This window comes from Condylura cristata, unplaced genomic scaffold (genome assembly GCF_000260355.1).
Source record: "Condylura cristata isolate star-nosed mole 26May11 unplaced genomic scaffold, ConCri1.0 scaffold00001, whole genome shotgun sequence".
NCBI lineage: Eukaryota > Metazoa > Chordata > Mammalia > Eulipotyphla > Talpidae > Condylura > Condylura cristata.
In genome coordinates, this window is record NW_004567102.1 from 4066081 (window position 1) to 4084562 (window position 18482).

An 18482-nucleotide genomic window follows, 5' to 3' on the forward strand; every position below is an offset into this window, starting at 1 on the left:
CATACTGTGAAAGTGAAGCTTGAGCTGGCTTGCTGGATTTTATTTCTTCTTTTTCTTCGCAGATCTACGGTCCAGTTTTATTTCTAACTCATTTCTTTTCTGAAGTCATCACTTTAGTTAAGTAGGTGTGCTGTAATCTTTTGGTCCTTACTGTTGTACACTTCTGTGATGTTTAGGGCTGTGTTGCCAAAAATAGTTTTATGACTATAGAGAATTGTATTTTTAAAGTGCTTTGCTTATTTATTTCTTTTTTTTTTTCCCTTAGATCTGTTCTGAGGACCAAGATTCATTTGGGAGATGGTTACAGAATTGAACCATGGTAGGCAATGAAAGATACACATTAAAATTTTATGAAACATCTGTACTGAAGGGGAGTTACCTTTAGGTTGAAACTGACTGCTTGGGTGTACCTTGAAGAATTGTCAATCATCTACTACTAAAGTTTCATAGATCAAGAGGATTTTATTCTAACATTCTGACTTTAGAGGAACTTATGTATAGAAGACCTTGAGAAATGTTGGATCAGGTGGTTAAAGTATGCCATTAAGTATGCCATTAACCACCTTGAGATGGTTTCTTGAAAGAAAAAAAAAAAAAAGAGTTCTGAAACCAGATCCATTTGAGAAAACTGCAAACTAGATCCTGTGGAGTTAATTTCATAGTAATGTCTGCTCTTATTCATTGAATCATTGTTTGTAATAGTCAAATTAGAAACACCTTACATATTCATAGATAGAGTAGAATCATAGTCTACATATAAAGGAACGAACTAGATACCAATTTTCCAACACGGATCGATCTCTAGAACATTACTTTAGAAAAACATTGTAGAATTAGAAGGATGTAGTACATAAATTATATTTTCTTTAAAAACTACATGCTTTTACCAGTATACCTGTGCAGCATAAATACATTTGTGTGAAGTCAGAGGGGAGTCATACCAAGCAAGCAGTGATAGTTACTCAGAGTTACTGAGATTGGAGACAGTGATCAAAGGGTGCATCTTTGCCATATCTATTAGGTTTGAATTTTTTAGAAGGGAAATACTCTGTTATTTATAATAAAAATAAAATGCCTATTAAATGGTCAGAAAATTACTTCATTTTCCCTCACTGAAAGTAGCTACCCTGATAAGTTCCATTGATCTATTTATTGGTTCATTGTATACATGTTAGACTCGATTTTAAGCTCTGATACTGTAGACGAGAAAGAAACTTTTCATTATATTCAATTAAAATGAAATTATTTTTCATTCATTATAAAGGATAAATTATTGCTTATTATAAGGAGTAATATATACAGACTAGAGTCTTTGCAAATTCTCCAAGAGATAGGCCATTTGAGCTTATTTTTTGTCCAATGCTCTCTTGGAGAGCAACAGAGAGAGGTTTGGTCTTGGTACTTGAGCAGCTACTGAAGAGTTGAAAGCAGCAGCTAATGAGTGAAACATTATCATTCAAGTCAGACGTGCTAAAGGGAGCTTCTCTTTGTGTTCTGTGTCAGCAGTGTTCTTTGCCATTCCTTCAATCTGTTCACTGCTCTTGATTTTGACCACTTGAGGGCGGTGTTGATTGTATTTGGCTTTGCTAACTGCTGGGCATCAATTTTAAGTGATTTTTTGGTGTGAATATGTTTTCTTTTTAATCAAGGGTAATCCTAAAAAGGTTGTGTCTAGCTATCAAGTTTTCTGTTAGAACATTCACTTTAGTCCCTCAGTTTGCCTCATGTTGTAAAAGTCATTGCCTGAAAATAAAAGAATTCATCAACTGAAAGTATTCCTTTAAAATGGCTTCAGGCATATATATTGGCCCAAGTTTTCAAAGTGTGCCTTTCTCTATCTTATCCAAGTAAAAACAGGGAATAACCAACTCATTTACTTTATGCTTAAAAATATATTAATACAGGTTATGAGGGATTCAAAATTTAGTCACTAATGTTTATTGGTGCCCATAAACCACCGCCTTCCATACCTTGCTTTCTAAAATGGTGTTAACATGCAGTCATCTGCATAGCAATTGATGTAAGATGATTCTTCCACCAGAACACCAAGCAGAAGTCTGTGCAGTACAAGCTGTGTGAGTGCTGAGTAGGGTGAACTTCAAGAATGTGTCAGTAGCTGGGCAGCCCTGTAGATGGAGAGTCTGGTAGGTGTGATTACCTGAAAGGAAGGTCTGACCCCTCCTCTATGGCCCTGATCTCCGAGTCATGCTCTGCAGACTGGCAGTCACTCAGGATGTGTCACTCATTTGTGTGCTGCTGGGGGGAAGAGTCAGTCTTGTAGTCGGTGGTATCTTGGGGTGATTGAGGTGGGGGTTGGGAGCTGATATAGAAAGTAAAAGAAAACTTACAGATGAGAACTTGAGCACTAAACAGAAAATTTTGCCTTTTTGGTTTTGCTTAAAGCACAGGTAACCTCTAGCTTCAGTTCTCACACTAGCATTACTGTGGTGATTGGTTTTTCACTTCCTGGTACTTAATTATTGCAGGAGTATATGTGTCTCAATTTTAAAATATATGTTGACAGGTTTTCTTTAACTCACCAGTTGGCCCCTTTGCTTATCTGCTTACTGTCTCTCTGGTATAAACAATACTATTTTATGTGTAGAATTGATCATGAGGATGACCGAAATCAGTGGATTTGATGTTTGCTTATAGGTAAAGCTTAAGATTTTCTTTAGTAACAACTTTAGTAGCATTTTTGGTGCTTTGGTAAAGACTTAAGTCAGCCGTACTCTCAGTGTAAGATCACAGAAATGTTTTGAGGTATCATTTCTCCTCAGAACAAGAATGTGAGTGTGTCAGTTCTTCTACTTTGGCTTTCATACCATGAAAGACTTTGGAAACCTCTTTTGAGAGTGTTCTAAATCATGCATATTTCCTGTCTTCCAGGATTTCTCTCTAATCAAGCAGACAGTTCAGGAGACAGAGTTCAAGGATGAATGTTTACTGTGGCAGTGAGAGTGACAGACTGTTGCACCAGGAGGCCGGCTGTCTCATGGACGAAAACTCAGCTGCAGCCCAAGAAAAAGAAGCAAATAGCCTCGTTTCTTCTGGCCTTCAAAATCTTACTTATCCTCTAGGTTCCAGGAGTGATGGTATGGCAATCCGACCTTAATTTAGAGGGTTCTCTGCCACCTGATGGCCCATTCTACCCAGAAAACATAGATGTTCTTAGTGTAATGAAAGTATCCACTTAGTTGGCTTAGCTTGCATATCACAGTTATATAAAGCTGACCTTCACAATCTCTACTTTTTTTTAAAGGAAAAAAAAAGGATTTACTTATGCATACAGAACTGGAGTATAGGCCAGAGGTGCAGGGGTGATGAGAGGATTCACCAGAGACAGAGTGGAGAGCACAGCAGGCAGATGGATGGATTTCACTGATGAGGGAGCAACGGGTGAGACAGGAGAGGTCTGCTGCATCGGGCCAGGGATCGAACTGGGCACTGAAGCAGCTGCAGCTAGCTTGCAGTGCTGTGTCCTAACCGATTGCACTACAAGGGAGGGCCCACAATCTCTACTTATTTAAGCAGCTTAGCACATCTAACTGGTAAAATAGTGTAAAAAAAATAGTCATAGGCTTACAGTAGGATGACAGATTCAAATTCTGGCTCTGCCACTAATCAGCTGTAACCACGGATGAAATCCTTACTCTTCTTAAGTCCTGCTTTCTTAATCTGGAAGACAGAGCTAATAATAATCTTCCTGTTTCACAAGGCTGGAATTTTATTAAGTTAATGAATGTGAAACATCTTGATAAGTTGTTAGGTTCATTTAATAATAGTGTAATAAGAATTTTAGTGATAAACACAGCGGTGGCAATTGCAATTGCTTTTTATTGAGCACTCACTGTTCTAGTAACTTTACATATATTTTTTTAATAACAGGATTGAAATATAGCCATCATTTGTTTATGTATTATCTATGGCTGTTTTCCTGCTACAGTGGCAGAGACTAATCTACAAAGCCCAATATATGTGCTTTTATGGAAAGTTTGCCAATCCCTGCTTAGATTAATTTTCACCAAAATTATTATTCTGCTTTTACAGATGCAGAACTAAGGTTTTGAAAGCTTAGGTAACTTGCACTGGTTCATACTACTAGGAGTTGTAGGAATGGAATTTGAACCTATGCCTTTCTGACCAGGTAGTGATGTTAATTTATATATTTCGAAAGGTAGAAAAGGAGGGTGTGACTGCCATCTTAGAATATATCATTAGGGAGAATAAGCTACTTTTTCTGCTCACTTTTTTAAGAAGGTGGAAGAAACTCGAAGCACCCTCCAAGAGTCAGCCCATTCTAATGACTTACACTGCTGGGAAAAACCAAGTGTTAAGAACTGATTAAGTTAGGCACCTACTTTAAGAACAGCACTTTGAGTATAAAAATACGTTTTGTCAATAAAAGAGTTTCGTGCCTGTGGATTATATGGGAATGAGCTCTTGGTATGTGAACACAGGGACATACTGAAATTTATCAGAATCTGTAAAATGTGAACCCTAAACAGATTTTTGCTCTAGATTTTGGTTTCCTTTTTTTTTTTTTAGAAGTAGTGGAGAAAATTAAGTGTAGTCTAGTTAACAGTCAGTTAGGTTTATATCATAGGCAGTAATTGTGTTCAAGTATACACATTTGCATTGTTACTTCAATTTAAAAAAAAATTTTGATGTAAAATTCAATTGGGGGCCCTCCCTGGTGGCGCAGTGGGTTAAAGCACTGCACTAAGAAGCTGAAACCACTTCCGCATGAGTTCGATTCCCGCCTGCCCTCCGAGGTGACCACATGGCACGGCAGACCTCTCCTGGCCCACCCGCTGCTCCCCTCAGCAGTGTACTTTGTTGATCTGCCTGTTCTGCTCCCCACTCTGAATTCTGGTGAAGTCTTTCACCACCCCTGAGTCTCTGGCCTGTACCCCAGTTCTGTATGCACAAATAAATAAATATTTAAAAAAAAAATTCAATTGGGGTGGGAGCAAGAGAATGTCTTGCTGAATACTGTATTCATGACATTTCTTTCCAAAATGGTTTGAAGAAAATGTAGAAAAATATTAAAACTAAGCTTGCCAAATCCAGATGATGGTCTATATATAAATGATAATAACTGTGCTTTAGTAGGTTTGAAATTTTCACTAGAACAATTTTTCATATTAAAATATATTAGAACTAGCTCTTTTTTAAGCCTCTGGTTAGTTTTTTGTAAATATTTCCTCCTTATATATACATCCCAACTTTTAAGCCTGTTTTGCATAATATAGTAATGCACATTTTTACATACTCTCACATATTTTATTCAGTTGACAGTTAAGACAGTTCTGTGAGGTTGACAGAGTGAACATTTATTCTCATTTCCTTGGTGTTAAAATAGGTTAGAAAAACTAACATCACTTAAAAAAAATACCTCTCTGGTGGTATTAGAAAAGTTTAAGGTTCCATGAATGAATCCTGATCCATAGCCACTGGAAGCAAGATCTGCCTGTGAATATATAAGTGATGTTAAGATTTTTTTTTTTGAAGAATGTGGAAAAGAATAACTTTGACTTACAGAAGTATAGTTTCCTTAAATACAGGAAGTAAGTATCATTTAGAGGTAAAAGCGAAAACAAAAAGTAATCATCTCTATGAAACAGAACTAGAGGAAGCAAGAGATCGATGGTTTTCCTCAGAAATTATTCTGGTATTTTTTGGTTTGTTTTGTTTTTTACCATGTGTGTAAATTTACTTAAAATTTTGTAGAGGCATAACTGTCTTCATCCCTCCTTCATCCTTCATGCTCAAAAAATAAGCACAGGGAAAAATCTCAAGGGGATTTAATGAATTTCTGGTTTGAATTTTTTCCTTACTTGCTCTAGATAAGAGTTTTTGCCTGTGTTTGGCTTTTTTTTTAAATAAAAGATTTATTTATAATTTATGCATACAGAATTGGAGTGCAGGCTGAGGTGGTGGGGGGTAAAAGGATTCACCAGCAACAGAGTGGGAGCAGACGACAGAAGTACACTGCCGAGGGGAGCAGCGGGCGAGCCAGGAGAGGTCTGCCGCGCCATGCAGTCATCTCCTTGGTCAGGGACCGAACTCTGTGCTACAGTGGCTTCAGAGAGCTTCACAGTGTTGTGACACCAGGGAGGGCCTGGGTTTGTTTTTTGTTTTTGTTTTTTTTAATGTGTTTTGTTGAATAACAACAGAACTTAGTTTCCCCCAAATGCCTTTTGTTGTCAAGTTATTTTTGTTTGTCTTTATGATCTTTTAGACCTTTCACTTGACTACGCCTCTCAGCCAGCATATCTTCAGTTCCCTCACATAATGCCACTTCCTGAAGACTTCAAAGGCTCTTGCTTCCAGAGTGCGAATAAACGGAGCCATGAACCCTTTATTGCTCCAGAACGATTTGGAAATAGCACTGTGGGCTTTGGCAGTGGTGCTCATTCCCAGGCACCAGAGAAAGTGACACTTCTTGTAGATGGCACACGCTTTGTAGTGAATCCACAGATTTTCACTGCTCACCCGGATACAATGTTGGGAAGGTAATTAATGATTTCTTTCTAAATTCACTATGATCTCCAAATAGAAAGATTTGCTATTTATCTTGCATTAGATCTGAGAATTAAAAGCTTATTACTTATTCTTCTTATTGTAAGACAGGCAAAGCAAGCTGGTAAAACCTTATGTGTTGATTTTGGGGGGGACAAGAGGGACACACTTTATTACACAGTCAGTGTCATAGAATAGGCTCCCCTAAAAGGGAGCACAATCAGAACTATGGAAAGTAACCCACTAAATCTCATCCCCTAACCCTCTATAAAGTGACTGGAAAAATACAAGTCAACTACTTAATTTTTTATCCACAATTTGTACAACTTCACAAAAGTAATGTTTTCTGAGTTCCGCAGATCGAGCAGAAAGAAGTACTGAGATAATGTGAAGGTGAGATCTAAGTTAGGTGTTTTGTCTAAAAGCCTGCCCTACAAGCTAGTCGTGCGTGGCAGTAGATATTACGCTCTTTCTAATCCCTCACTTGCCAAGTGTTCTGAAACTGATTCTAGCTGGCTGTTTTGTTGTTTCATAATTGTGCTCCATTCTTCCTGTTCTCTGGGCTGTTTCATTTAGACAGAAGCTCCTCCTTTCATGGTCTTCTGTCTCTAGGAGAAGAGTTTAAGGGATAGAACATGCCTGCTCAGGAGATGCACTGCCCAGGAAAGACTCTGGGAGCCAGCAAACCTTTCTAGCCTACTACAGCCCCTAACATGAGGAAGGACAATTTGGATCAGAGGGAAATAACGTTACTTATATTTATGTGTATACAAACACACATTTGACTGCAAGCTTTTATTACTTAGAAGTAGATTTTATTTTATTTAAGGATCTAACTTTACTTAGGACTTTGAACTGAATTAGAAATCAGAATGCATCACATTAATTCACTGAATTCTAAGCCAAATTGAATCTACCTCTTTAAGTGTGTGATATTTGAATGTGTACATTATAAATGCCTGATAGACCATTATTAACCATAAGCAAATCAACATATTCTCAGATTTGAATTAAGATTAAACCAGAACATTAAGACATTTTCCAGACTGGCCCTATATATAAGTTGCCTGGACTTTTGGTTCTCACCACCACCATTACTGCACCCTGACCCGTCACTAAGGTGTTCTAAGTGCAGCCTGCCAGTTTAAGGTGCCTTGCCCTGAAAGTAGTGATCAAGGAAAGAAAGGCATTTCTGGGCAGTAGATTCTTGGGTCACGCTGCTTCTTTGACTCTAGGGGTGGATTTCCCCAGGAAGAGGAGAGTGTGAGTCTTTATTTAGATGTTTCATCAACTGTTGGCCAGGGTGACAGATTCTGAAACTTGAGATAGTTTACTCTATGTTTTGGCTATATACAGTACTCACTAGCCTAGTGACTGATTCACCAATTGGGCCACCAGCCACAAGAGAAACAACTTGAGAGACTGAATGGGATAATATAAATTCATGCCACTACTAGATAAACAATTTCGAGCTTGTTTAGGTTCTGCCAATGATAGGTGTGTGTATTGGGGGGCATACTTAGGCATTTTGTCCACTGTTTTGATCAATAGCCATCTTGGCTAGACTTCATCCAGAACATTCCAGAAACATTTTTTGAAAACTACTTTTATCAGGATGAATCTCTTATGAATGGTGCAGTGATTTGGAAAGCATATAGTATAAAGTTTTTTCAGAACTTTAAAAAACAGTGCAGGATGGAGGATACCAGTTGTGAAGAGTTGAACAGGGCTCCCGTCAGGATAAGGAAGGAAATAGCAGTGAGTTCCCATTGGGAACTCAGACTGGCTGAAGATAGCTGCCGGCCTTGTCTTTCGTGCTGGCTTTCCATTCCACGGCATTCATTCTCTCTTTCCTTCCTCCCTCTCTCTCACATATGCACACACACGCACGCACATACTTTTGCATGCACATGCAACAGTAGTAGTAAAAGTATGAGCCAGTTTCATTGGAAAGGATCTGAGAAAAGGGAGGAAGGTTGAGAGGGAATGAGAAAGGACAGCAAGACCTGCACCCTGTGCACTCATGACCCAGAGCAGGCTCACCTCTCTCAACTATGTCAAGCTGCTGATAAATCTAGTAACTTACCCTTCTTTTCTACTTGACCTGAAATTCCCATCACTGGAATTAAAGAACTTCCCATCCTTGAACTAAAGAACTTACCCAGGGCCTCCCTGGTGCTGCAGGGGTTAAGTCTCAGCACTATCAAGCTATCTGCAGCCACTACAGCATGGTTTGACCCGCAGCCAGGGAGCTGACCCACATGGCCAGCAAACCTCTCCTGTCTCACCCGCTGCTCCCCTCAGCAGTGCATTTCAGTCCATCTGCCTGTTCTGTTTCCCACTCTGTCTCTGGTGAATTTTCTCACCCCGGCCCCTCCACACACACACTTCTGGCCTACACCCCAGTTCTTATATACATAAATAAATAGAACTTCTTTTTTAATGACCTTTTTCCAGAGCCCACAATTAAAATGCATTAAGAAAGGGAACATACTAACATATCTGTACCTACTAATAGAGATTCATCTATCAGATTAGATATGGACAGATAAATGCTGATAAAGGAGGGGAAGGACTAGGAAAGGACAGGACCACAGACATATGTCTTCTGAGTTGCCTTGTGACTCCTGGGCAGTGGGGAGGGCTTGCAGGTGCAGTTTTACTTTGTTTGCTATCACCCAAGCTCACTACCAGGGAATCCTGAGCGCTTTCTGTCTCACCCTCTTCGCATTCAATGCTGAAAGCAATTGTCCTTTCCTGTCTGAAGAGAGTTTCCTAGTACTTGAAGAGATTTTAAGGGCCGAGAACTGTGTTTTTAACTTACACTATGAGAGAGTAGAATGGAGACTTCCAGAATGGGATCCAGAATGGAAAAATCTCATCTGTGAAGAATCCTGCTGGAGAATATAATGTTGTTGCCTGGGTATCTTTCAGGATGTTTGGACCAGGAAGAGAGTATAACTTCACAAGGCCCAATGAGAAGGGAGAGTATGAGATTGCCGAAGGAATCAGTGCAACTGTATTTCGAACGGTGCTGGTGTGTAGTAGCCTTTTTGTTCTACCCTCTTCCCCAGGGGCATGCGTAGTCACACGCCTTGAGTGTGCCATCGAACTGTGTCACTGAAGGTGTCTGTAGTTTCCATTTACTGCCTTCCCCTCTTTATTTCTGAATGTGGCTTGTAAGTTCTTCCTGTTTATATGAAGTCAGTCAGGTAGCAAATTGTGACTAAATACATACCAGTATAACCAGGAGCCACTTTGCCATCTAAGGAATCAACCCACTTGGTGATAGCCCTAGAAACACATCGACAGAATCAGGAAGACATCAGGGTTTGAAGAGGTAATTTTTTTGTCCTGTTCTCGGCTACATTTCTTCTTCCTAATCTGTTTATAGGATTATTACAAAACTGGTATCATCAATTGTCCTGATGGCATCTCTATCCCCGACCTTAGAGATACATGCGATTATCTCTGCATTAACTTTGACTTCAACACTATCCGGTGTCAAGATCTGAGTAAGTACAGGAGCAGCTGAACTTTGAAGTTGCTTGGAATTAACTGGTATTTTTTATTGCCAGGCAGAAATAGTTTCAGTAGTGTGTTGAAATTCCTCTGCAGACAGAGATGTAATACAAACACCCACTCTCTCTCGCTTCAAAGCACTCTGAGGAAGTAAACAAAGGAGACATGTAGTGGGTTCTAATTTTGCCTGACCCATGAGTCACTGAGCTGATTGCTCTCCCTTTGGGACCTTGGTGTCTTAACTCTAACAAATATCTGATCCTCAGATAGGAGAAAAAAAGGTTTACTAATGAAGTCAGACAGCATAAATTGGCTGGGTTCTTAGATCTACCTCAGAGACACTGAGTTCAGTTCCATGCAACTGCAGTAAAACAAACATCCCAATAAAGCAAGTCACATAAGTTTTTCGGTTTCCTAACGCCATAGAAATTATGTTTGTACCATACTGTAGTCTATTCAACGTGCAATACCACTATGTGTAAAATAGTAATAGTAATGTACACAATGAAATGTGACACAGCCACAAAGTGAGCACATACTCTTAGGAAAATGGACCTGATATTCGCTTGGCACAGGATTGCCACAAACCTGCAGTATGTGTCAGCAAAATAAAGCAGGTTATATCTGTAATTTATTATTAGTGTTCGCTAAGTGCTTTATACATGTGAATTTGCTTAAGTCTTCTAAAACTTAACTCTGAAAGATGGGCAATAATCTCATCAAATTAGCTTGTTCAAAGCTAAGCATAAAAGCTTAGACCTGATGTCTGACTACAAAATCCATGCTCTTGCACTGAGGCCTATAGTCATTAAAGAATTATTCTTGTTTTCTGGACTTCTGGTTTCTCTACTTGACCTAGTACACTCTTAGAGCAAATTCCTTTGTTTTGCCAAACTTCAGGTTATTCCTCTTTTGTGGGACTCTTAACTCCAGTTGGAATTCAGAGCATCTTCAGAAGTACTACAGAGTCATCCCCAAATGATGGTGTTCTCCTTCTTAGAGTCAATGTTTATGGTCTGACATTATATGTTCAACAAAACCTGAATTGGTCATATTCCTGAGGGACTATTAAACATGAGTAAATTGAAGAGTGATAGGTTGTGAAACATATCTAACAAAATCAGCTTAATATCACATTGAAGCCAAAACCATCTCTTTGCTTTTAGATGGGACATTTCACTGGACCTTTTCAATGATAACAGCCGTTACTTCCCCGTTTTCACCCTAGTACAGTGTGCATTTGGGGGAGTAGCGTGTTCATCTGTGTTTTCTCTCCAGGTGCTTTATTGCATGAACTGTCTAATGATGGTGCTCACAAGCAGTTTGATCACTACCTCGAAGAGCTGATCCTGCCCATCATGGTGGGCTGTGCCAAGAAAGGGGAGCGAGAGTGTCACATCGTCGTGCTGACCGATGAGGATTCTGTGGACTGGGATGAAGACCACCCCCCTCCCATGGGGGAGGAGTATTCCCAAAGTAGGGGCCCCCTGCATGGCTTAGATGCTTTCAGCAAAAACTGTGTTGCTCAGAGCAGTCACTGGATCCTAGAGCTAATGTTCACATCACCTCCAACCAGTGACAATGTGCACTCTCCCCCAGATGCCACACTCAGGTCTAGCACTTTCATATTGGCTAACAGTGGGTGTCGCTGCACTTCCCACTGCTGTGCCTGAGGTCTAGTACTGTAGTCAGTACTGAGGTAACGTAAATAATGGTGCCATCTCTCCATTTCATGTTTAAGTCCTTTTAAATTGGTAGTAATTCAAAATGCAAAATGTATAAAGGATATAATGAAAAATCTTGCTCTCCCTACCTCTTCTACCCAGTTTTCCTTCTCAGCTTGTATTAGTCCAGATACAGTCAGTGTGCAGACATAAGCAATTAATGTAATTTTCCTTTGTGTCCAAGCAATTTCCTTTTTTGACTGTATAATATTCTGCTGTATACCCGTGCCATTGTTGATTTAACCAGCCTCATTGATAGCCATTTAAGTAACAAATTATGATGCTGCTATGAATAATTTTTAAACAATCTTTTCCTACATCTCTATAAATTGAATTTCTCTATTAAAAGTTTTATGCTCTTACAATTTTGATAGATGTTGCCAAATTAGCCTCTCACAAAATATGACAGGTTTCCCGGATGCTTTCAGAACAATGTTTTACTTTTATTTTTGCTATTCTAACAGGTAAAAAGCAGCATCTCATTTGAGTTTTAATTTGCATTTCTCATTTCATGAATGAGGATGAACATCTTTTAATTTTTAAGAGCCATTTTAATCTCCTTTTCTGTGTTCTTTTTTGCCCACTTACAAAATTGAATTTTCTTTTACTCTTTATGACCACCCTTTTTATATGTAGTAAGGAAAATTAACTATAATGAGTTAGAATATTTTTCCCAGTTGATTGCCTTTTTCATTTGTTTATGCTGGTTTTGACTGTTTGTAGAAGTTCTGTTTTTTTTGTAGTCAAGTGTATTAATTCTTTTATGGCTTATACAGTTTTCATATTCAAAAAGGCATTCTCTACCCTGAAATTGTAACAGTTCTTCAGATGGCTTCTTTCCTATGATTGATTTTAATCTGGCATTAAATGCCGGATCACTGACCTGATCCCTTTAGTTCATCTCCTCCTCACAGAGGTTTACATGCCACGACTAATCCAGTCTTTATTTTTTTCCAGTTCTTTATAGCTCCAAACTCTATAGATTCTTCAAATATATTGAGAATCGGGATGTTGCTAAAACAGTGTTAAAGGAACGGGGCCTGAAAAACATTCGTATTGGAATTGAAGGTAAACACGTGTTTGCTTAATACTCAGCTCACATGGGCTAATGGAGGAGCTTGGCTCTGTGGCCACAGCTTATCGCCTTAAAACTCAGCTTCCAGAGAATCTAGAGAGTAGGCGTATGTGAAAACTACTTTTCCACCTAAGTTTAAAGGATTCCTAAATCTGTTTTTATTTGCCCTTAACATTTTCATTTTATTTCTAGTTGAAAATGCTTTAAGAGGAATATGTTCCGGGTTACTGCTTTATGATACAGAGCAACGAAGGCTAAGAACCCCGGTGGGTAAATGTAGCAAGCTCATGGGCTCACCAAGTGGGATTTAACCAAATCTCAGTGAGCTTCTTTCTGGGACCAAGAGGAGTCCTACTGTGAACTATAGCTTGGGGACTCAAAGCTTAAGATTATTCCACTACATACCTTTGAAGTCTGGATGTGTTCACCGAACTGCTGTAAATGGTCTTAAGCAGTGGCTTCCAACCTGTGGTCTCTTGGGAAAGGTCACAGAGACAGTTCTTAAAGGATATTGATGCCATCTTGGTCTCCCCTCATGGATCAGTAACTTGTGTCTTGCCACTTATGCTGTCTTGGTCTTGTTCACACACCTTCATTGTGTTTGACTTAGGTTGGGATTCAAAGTTAGAAGAAATTTTTGAGATCATCTACTAAACCTCCTTCCTTTCTGTCCCTCTCTTGTCTCTGGAAACCCCAGGGGGAGGATGATACGGGTAACTCCACTTGCACAGCAGCCCATCACATTGTTCACCATGACTTCACCTTCCAAGTATCTAATGGCAGTTAACTCTCCCCCTTTCGGCTTCTAGCTCTAGCTCATGAAACCACTCTTAAAGCTTCCTCCCTTTTCCACGTGACAACCTTTCACATTGGAATACTGAGACAACACCCCTGTTTTTTTCTCTTGGCTAAGTGTTCCACACTCCTCCCATGATCTCCCATACAGTGTGCCCACTAAACAGTCAAACTAGAAAGCGTTAGAACTAGAGGAGTGCCATAGCCGTCCCCTGGCCGAAGTTTTGCTCTGTAGTATTGCTAGCCATAATACAAAGGCCTCAGAAGGCAGACAGGATAGAATTTTTGTTACTTCCCTTCTAAGAACAAGAGCTGCCAACCTGAGTAGGGGAGAAATGAGTATGTCTCGGAGGACACAGGAACTAGTTCCCTGGTAGATTTTATGAAGTATTTGGAGTTGAGAAGAAATTGATGTAGTAAGGAAAGAGGAAGTATGGAAACCAGAAAGAGCAATTTCTGGATGGACTTTTCCTCTTTTTCAGGTTACCCCACCTGTAAAGAAAAAATAAAGAGGCGACCTGGTGGTCGGTCTGAAGTAATCTATAATTATGTGCAGCGCCCCTTTATCCAGATGTCGTGGGAAAAGGAAGAAGGAAAGAGTCGCCATGTGGATTTTCAGTGTGTTCGAAGCAAATCCCTCACTAATCTGGTAGCTGCTGGAGAAGATGTCTCAGAGGACCAGGAGATACTAATGCATCACCCACCTCAAGTGGATGAACTGGACAGGCTAAATGCCCCACTGTCTCAGATGGCTTCTAATGACATTCAGGATTAGAGCCGCTGTGGGTCCTCCCTTGGAGCTTCTTTCTGGGACATCCCCTGCCCGTCCTCCCATGGTTGTCTTGCCCTGAGTAGAAGACATGCTTCTCCCCTATCATCTTTCCCCTTTCTCCCATAAGTAATGTGTGTCCTTTGCTGTGCCTCTGGCACAGGGGGTAAAAAAGCATTCACTGGTGACTAAGCTACCAGCTTTGCAGCAGCCCTGGTAGCTTAAAAGTTTTGGTTGGGTCTGGTGCTGTTCACTGAATCTTTGTGTAACTGCAAAAGCAGGTAGGGAGGTCAGGACGCCTGATGCCTCATTCGGCAAAGCTGTCCTCATCCTTTATACTCTGTTCTTGGTTTTTGTTTTGTTTGTTTTATACAGGCAAATTACTTAACAGCAAAGGGACCAAATTTAAAAGGAGACAATCTCTATTACAAGCGGGCACTGATGGGATGCTCACTAGATATTAAAGAAGATGCCAGTCCTGGTAACTTCTATACCACATGGATTTTGGGGAGAACTGGGCTGTCATTCATAATATCTAAAAGGAAATTCTTAAGAGCTTAAAACTCAGTCCTTTTTTTTTTCTCTCTCTTTTTCATTAATGCAGTGAACAATCCAAAACCACAGATTACTGACAGGAGGACAAAGGCATAACAGTGTTTATGAAGCCTTTTTAGTGTCAAGGTTTTTGAGCCTAAACAAATTATTTGAAATGAACTCACTCTCAAGAACCGCCCCACCAAATCAGGCCCTTTTGACTACCCTGGCTATTAGGATATTTCACTTTTTGAAATAGTTCATCCGCTGTTCGCACGATGACTAAGAAAATGATACTCTTTGTCCCCAAGCAAGGGTGAGTTGGAGGGACAATGGTATCGTAATTTTAATCTGCCAGCTCTGTTCCAGAAGCATGTGTGTCACAGCTCTTGATCCCAGCCCCCCAGGACTGACCACCTCCCTTGGTGTCTCCATGTCTGTTAACAGTAGAGATGCATTTAGAGTCTAGAGCCTGAAGTGTGTGTCCTGGGAGTATCTCTCATTTTGTGGAAGAAGTTGTCCTTCCAAACATCTACCCAGTGTGCAGTCACCTCGGGTTCCTTAGGTGAGAACGATTGGCTTTCTTAAATTCCATCTAGGATTCTGTGGGGCACTGATTATTCCATTTTATGACCACCCTAGTTACAATCCTCCAGAGGTAAGATTCAGATGGGTGTTCTCCTTCCTGGCTTGAAGGACAGGAGAGTTCTTAGGGCGTGTTCTCTGCGTGTGCCCAGGATCAGTGGACACCAGGCTGTGTTCCTACTCAGAGTAGTAGCATGGGTTAGATGGAGACCCCCCTCGCCTAATCTTCTGATTACCCTTGGCATCCATTTGCAAGGCCATGGGCCAGGGTGTTAGGCTTTGGATTATTTTTGTAGCCAGAGTTTAATTTCTATGAAACTGACTCCTATTTGAGGTCAGTCTTGGCTTTGAACTTACTAGTACTGCAATACCCAGTAGTTGGCCAGCCCAGATAATTGTTTAATGGTGCTTTATGCTTTTCATTTTATTTCCATGCCATCACAGAGGAAACTTGAATGAATTGTCTGTATAGTCTGTATGTATAACTTGTTGTATAGTTTCTGTATTATTCACGTGTAAGTATAAATGTGTCACAACTAACACCTAAAATTAGCTAGTCATTGCTTAGGTAGAAAGCCACGTATGAAAAGTATGGCTTGTGCTTAATACTCTGTTATAGGTAAGTGATTAAATTCCTCAGGCTTGCAAGAACTAGGTCTTTTCCCCCACCAAAATTGGGTTAATGTGCTTTTGGCCCTAAACCCTGGGGTGTGAGTGAGCTGGAATCTGTGGCGGTAACTCCGCGTCACCAGGTGGTGGCACCCGAGGGAAAAGTTGGGCCCACAGGTCCTGTTGGAGGAAGAGGCAGGGTTTCTTCTGCAGCACAGCCTGGAGCTCAGCGTCACTGTCATCGTGCGGCCCCCCCAGCCACAGCTGCTCTGTGGCAGGGCCAGGACACTCTGCAGTGGCAGGACCTCAGTTCTCAAGAAGAGCTGGACTGTCATTTCCTTCAGAGTCAGTTACTGATCGGCCGGGCAAAGGAACTCAGGTTTGGTATTTTTTTCTCTAAGTGCCTAAATAAGTAAGCCGGGCAGTTTATACAGAAACATTTCTGTAAGAAAATGGTTTTGCTCAGATGTCTTAAATTCAGAGGCATGCCATCAATTCAAGATGAACCTGACCTTGAGATTTAGAATATGAGTTTGCATCATGTTATATATGATCAACTGGGAAACATCTACCATTGAAAGCTGGAGATAGGGCAAAGAGCACCAAAGCCTGGCAAGTGAGATTACTGAATGGTTAAGGTATTGAAAGATTAACAGCATAAAGGGTAGGGAAGAAAGTGATTGGGCTCACTGCAGAGTATGCAGCGGCTAATATTAAACCAAACTGAACAGTGCGAGATCTGAGGCGTACAGATCTATGAGGAACTGGAGCAGCCCAGGGAGAGTGGGTGTATTTGCAAATAAAGTTCCCATGGGTCCTTCTGTAAGTAAAAACAATCAGCACAGGCTTTAATTCAGACTGTCACAAAGTGAGACCTGGAGTCTGTCAGTTTTCAGTAGAAAGATGAGAATTTCGTATTCGATGCCACTTCTTGCCATCATTTTGAAATTAAAATGGGCATGGCAGGTTCAAAAAGCAAACCTAATGCCCTTGCTGGAGACAGAGCCACACTGACACCCTGGGCGGGATCCCCTGTGCAGGAGGACATTACATTTTCTCTTAAAGGCAAAATGTGTGTAGATTTTGCCTCTTTACTTTGTATTTACTTTTAATTGCACTTGTTCACCTACCAGTGTTTACGAAATCCTATATTTGGGATGCCTTTTCTATAATAAAATATTATCATTGTGTGTCCATGTTGTTTTCTGGCAGACACCTAGAAATGAACATTAAGGACTGAAAGGAGCACCCAAACTCCCTAGAACTGCATCCGCCGCCTCCTTCCTACGAGGGACCTGGTGTACACCATGAGCCTCCTTGGGCTTTGCTCTTCCAAGTTACAATTCACAGGTTCCAGAGCTCTTAATGATCTGTTTGAGTTCCTGTTGAACTTGGACTCAAGATCCTTTCAGTCCTCAAATGCAATTAAGTAGGATGCCATATACCCCAATTAGAAAGGTAAAAAGACCCCAAGACTTAAGTGTTCTGCTTTTGGGTTAAGGCAGGCAGGGAACCACGGCAGCAATGATAGGTGGTGATGGAGCAGGTAGAGTCTAGGGGGGCCCTTTGGGGCCTCTGCTCTAGAGACACTTGCTCATCCTTAGGGGGCTGACGTGGGCCCCACACTAGGCAGATGGCTTCTGGGCCCCTCAGCTCTCTTAGCCAGAAAGCTCAGTGGTACAATCTCAAGGGGGCCTAAAGCAAGCCTCCCCTCCGTAACAGACCTGCCTTTGTCAACACAGAGCTCATGAACACACCTGAAACCATGGTCTGTTGGCCTAGACAACACATACGGCTTTGCCACAGGGACACAGGCTACATACACAGTTCCTCTCTTCAAGGGGGTTCTTAACAATAATGGATAAGGCAGCTCTGTATAATTCAGATCACTCAGGCCCCCCCAAAGTGGAGTAGCCAATTTTTACTGAGTACAGAGTACACAAGAGGGTTTTAGAAGTGACACATGAACCAATTTGTGAAGGAGAAATACTAGTTTTGGATCCATAAATACAAGGGGAGGAAGGTATTCCTGGCCAATTCGACTGCATGAGCAAAGGTAATTGATTATCAGAGAGGAGGCTAGAGTAAGAAAGGACTGCTTTTGTTGACACAAGGGTGTTCAGTCTCCAACTGCTGGATTCCCTAAAAGATTTAAGGCAGAATGACAGCAGATGTGCAATATAATTTATTTGGCAACTGGGGGTATGCCAGGCTTGAAACCAGGGGCAAAGCAGTCAACTAAGCGGCCACTACAAGAAACCCAGCAAGGAATACTCAAGTTGCTAGAGTAGATGGCGGAGTCACCTAAGAAGTTTCTGGCTGTAGTAAAGACTATGGAGGCAAG

At 40.7% G+C, this 18482-nt stretch overlaps 1 protein-coding gene across 1 annotated transcript; it reads left to right on the forward strand.

Annotated features, from left to right (window-relative positions):
* Positions 1-245: 245 nt before the first annotated feature.
* On the forward strand, positions 246-17332 carry KCTD20 (potassium channel tetramerization domain containing 20). Its single transcript, XM_004673424.2, has 8 exons — positions 246-319; positions 2890-3095; positions 6245-6518; positions 9460-9562; positions 9920-10040; positions 11326-11523; positions 12729-12839; positions 14124-17332. The coding sequence occupies exons 2-8, from the start codon at positions 2936-2938 to the stop codon at positions 14414-14416; spliced, it is 1260 nt and encodes a 419-aa protein (XP_004673481.1). The 5' UTR covers positions 246-319; positions 2890-2935; the 3' UTR covers positions 14417-17332.
* Positions 17333-18482: the final 1150 nt, after the last annotated feature.

Bases quoted from the DNA above. Each gene is read 5' to 3' on its own strand.
- KCTD20 (XM_004673424.2), top strand. From the start codon at position 2,936: ATGAATGTTTACTGTGGCAGTGAGAGTGACAGACTGTTGCACCAGGAG. The intron at 9,563-9,919 runs GTGTGTAGTAGC...ATCTGTTTATAG, and splicing joins CTGTATTTCGAACGGTGCTG to GATTATTACAAAACTGGTAT. The intron at 11,524-12,728 runs GTAGGGGCCCCC...ATTTTTTTCCAG, and splicing joins GGGGGAGGAGTATTCCCAAA to TTCTTTATAGCTCCAAACTC.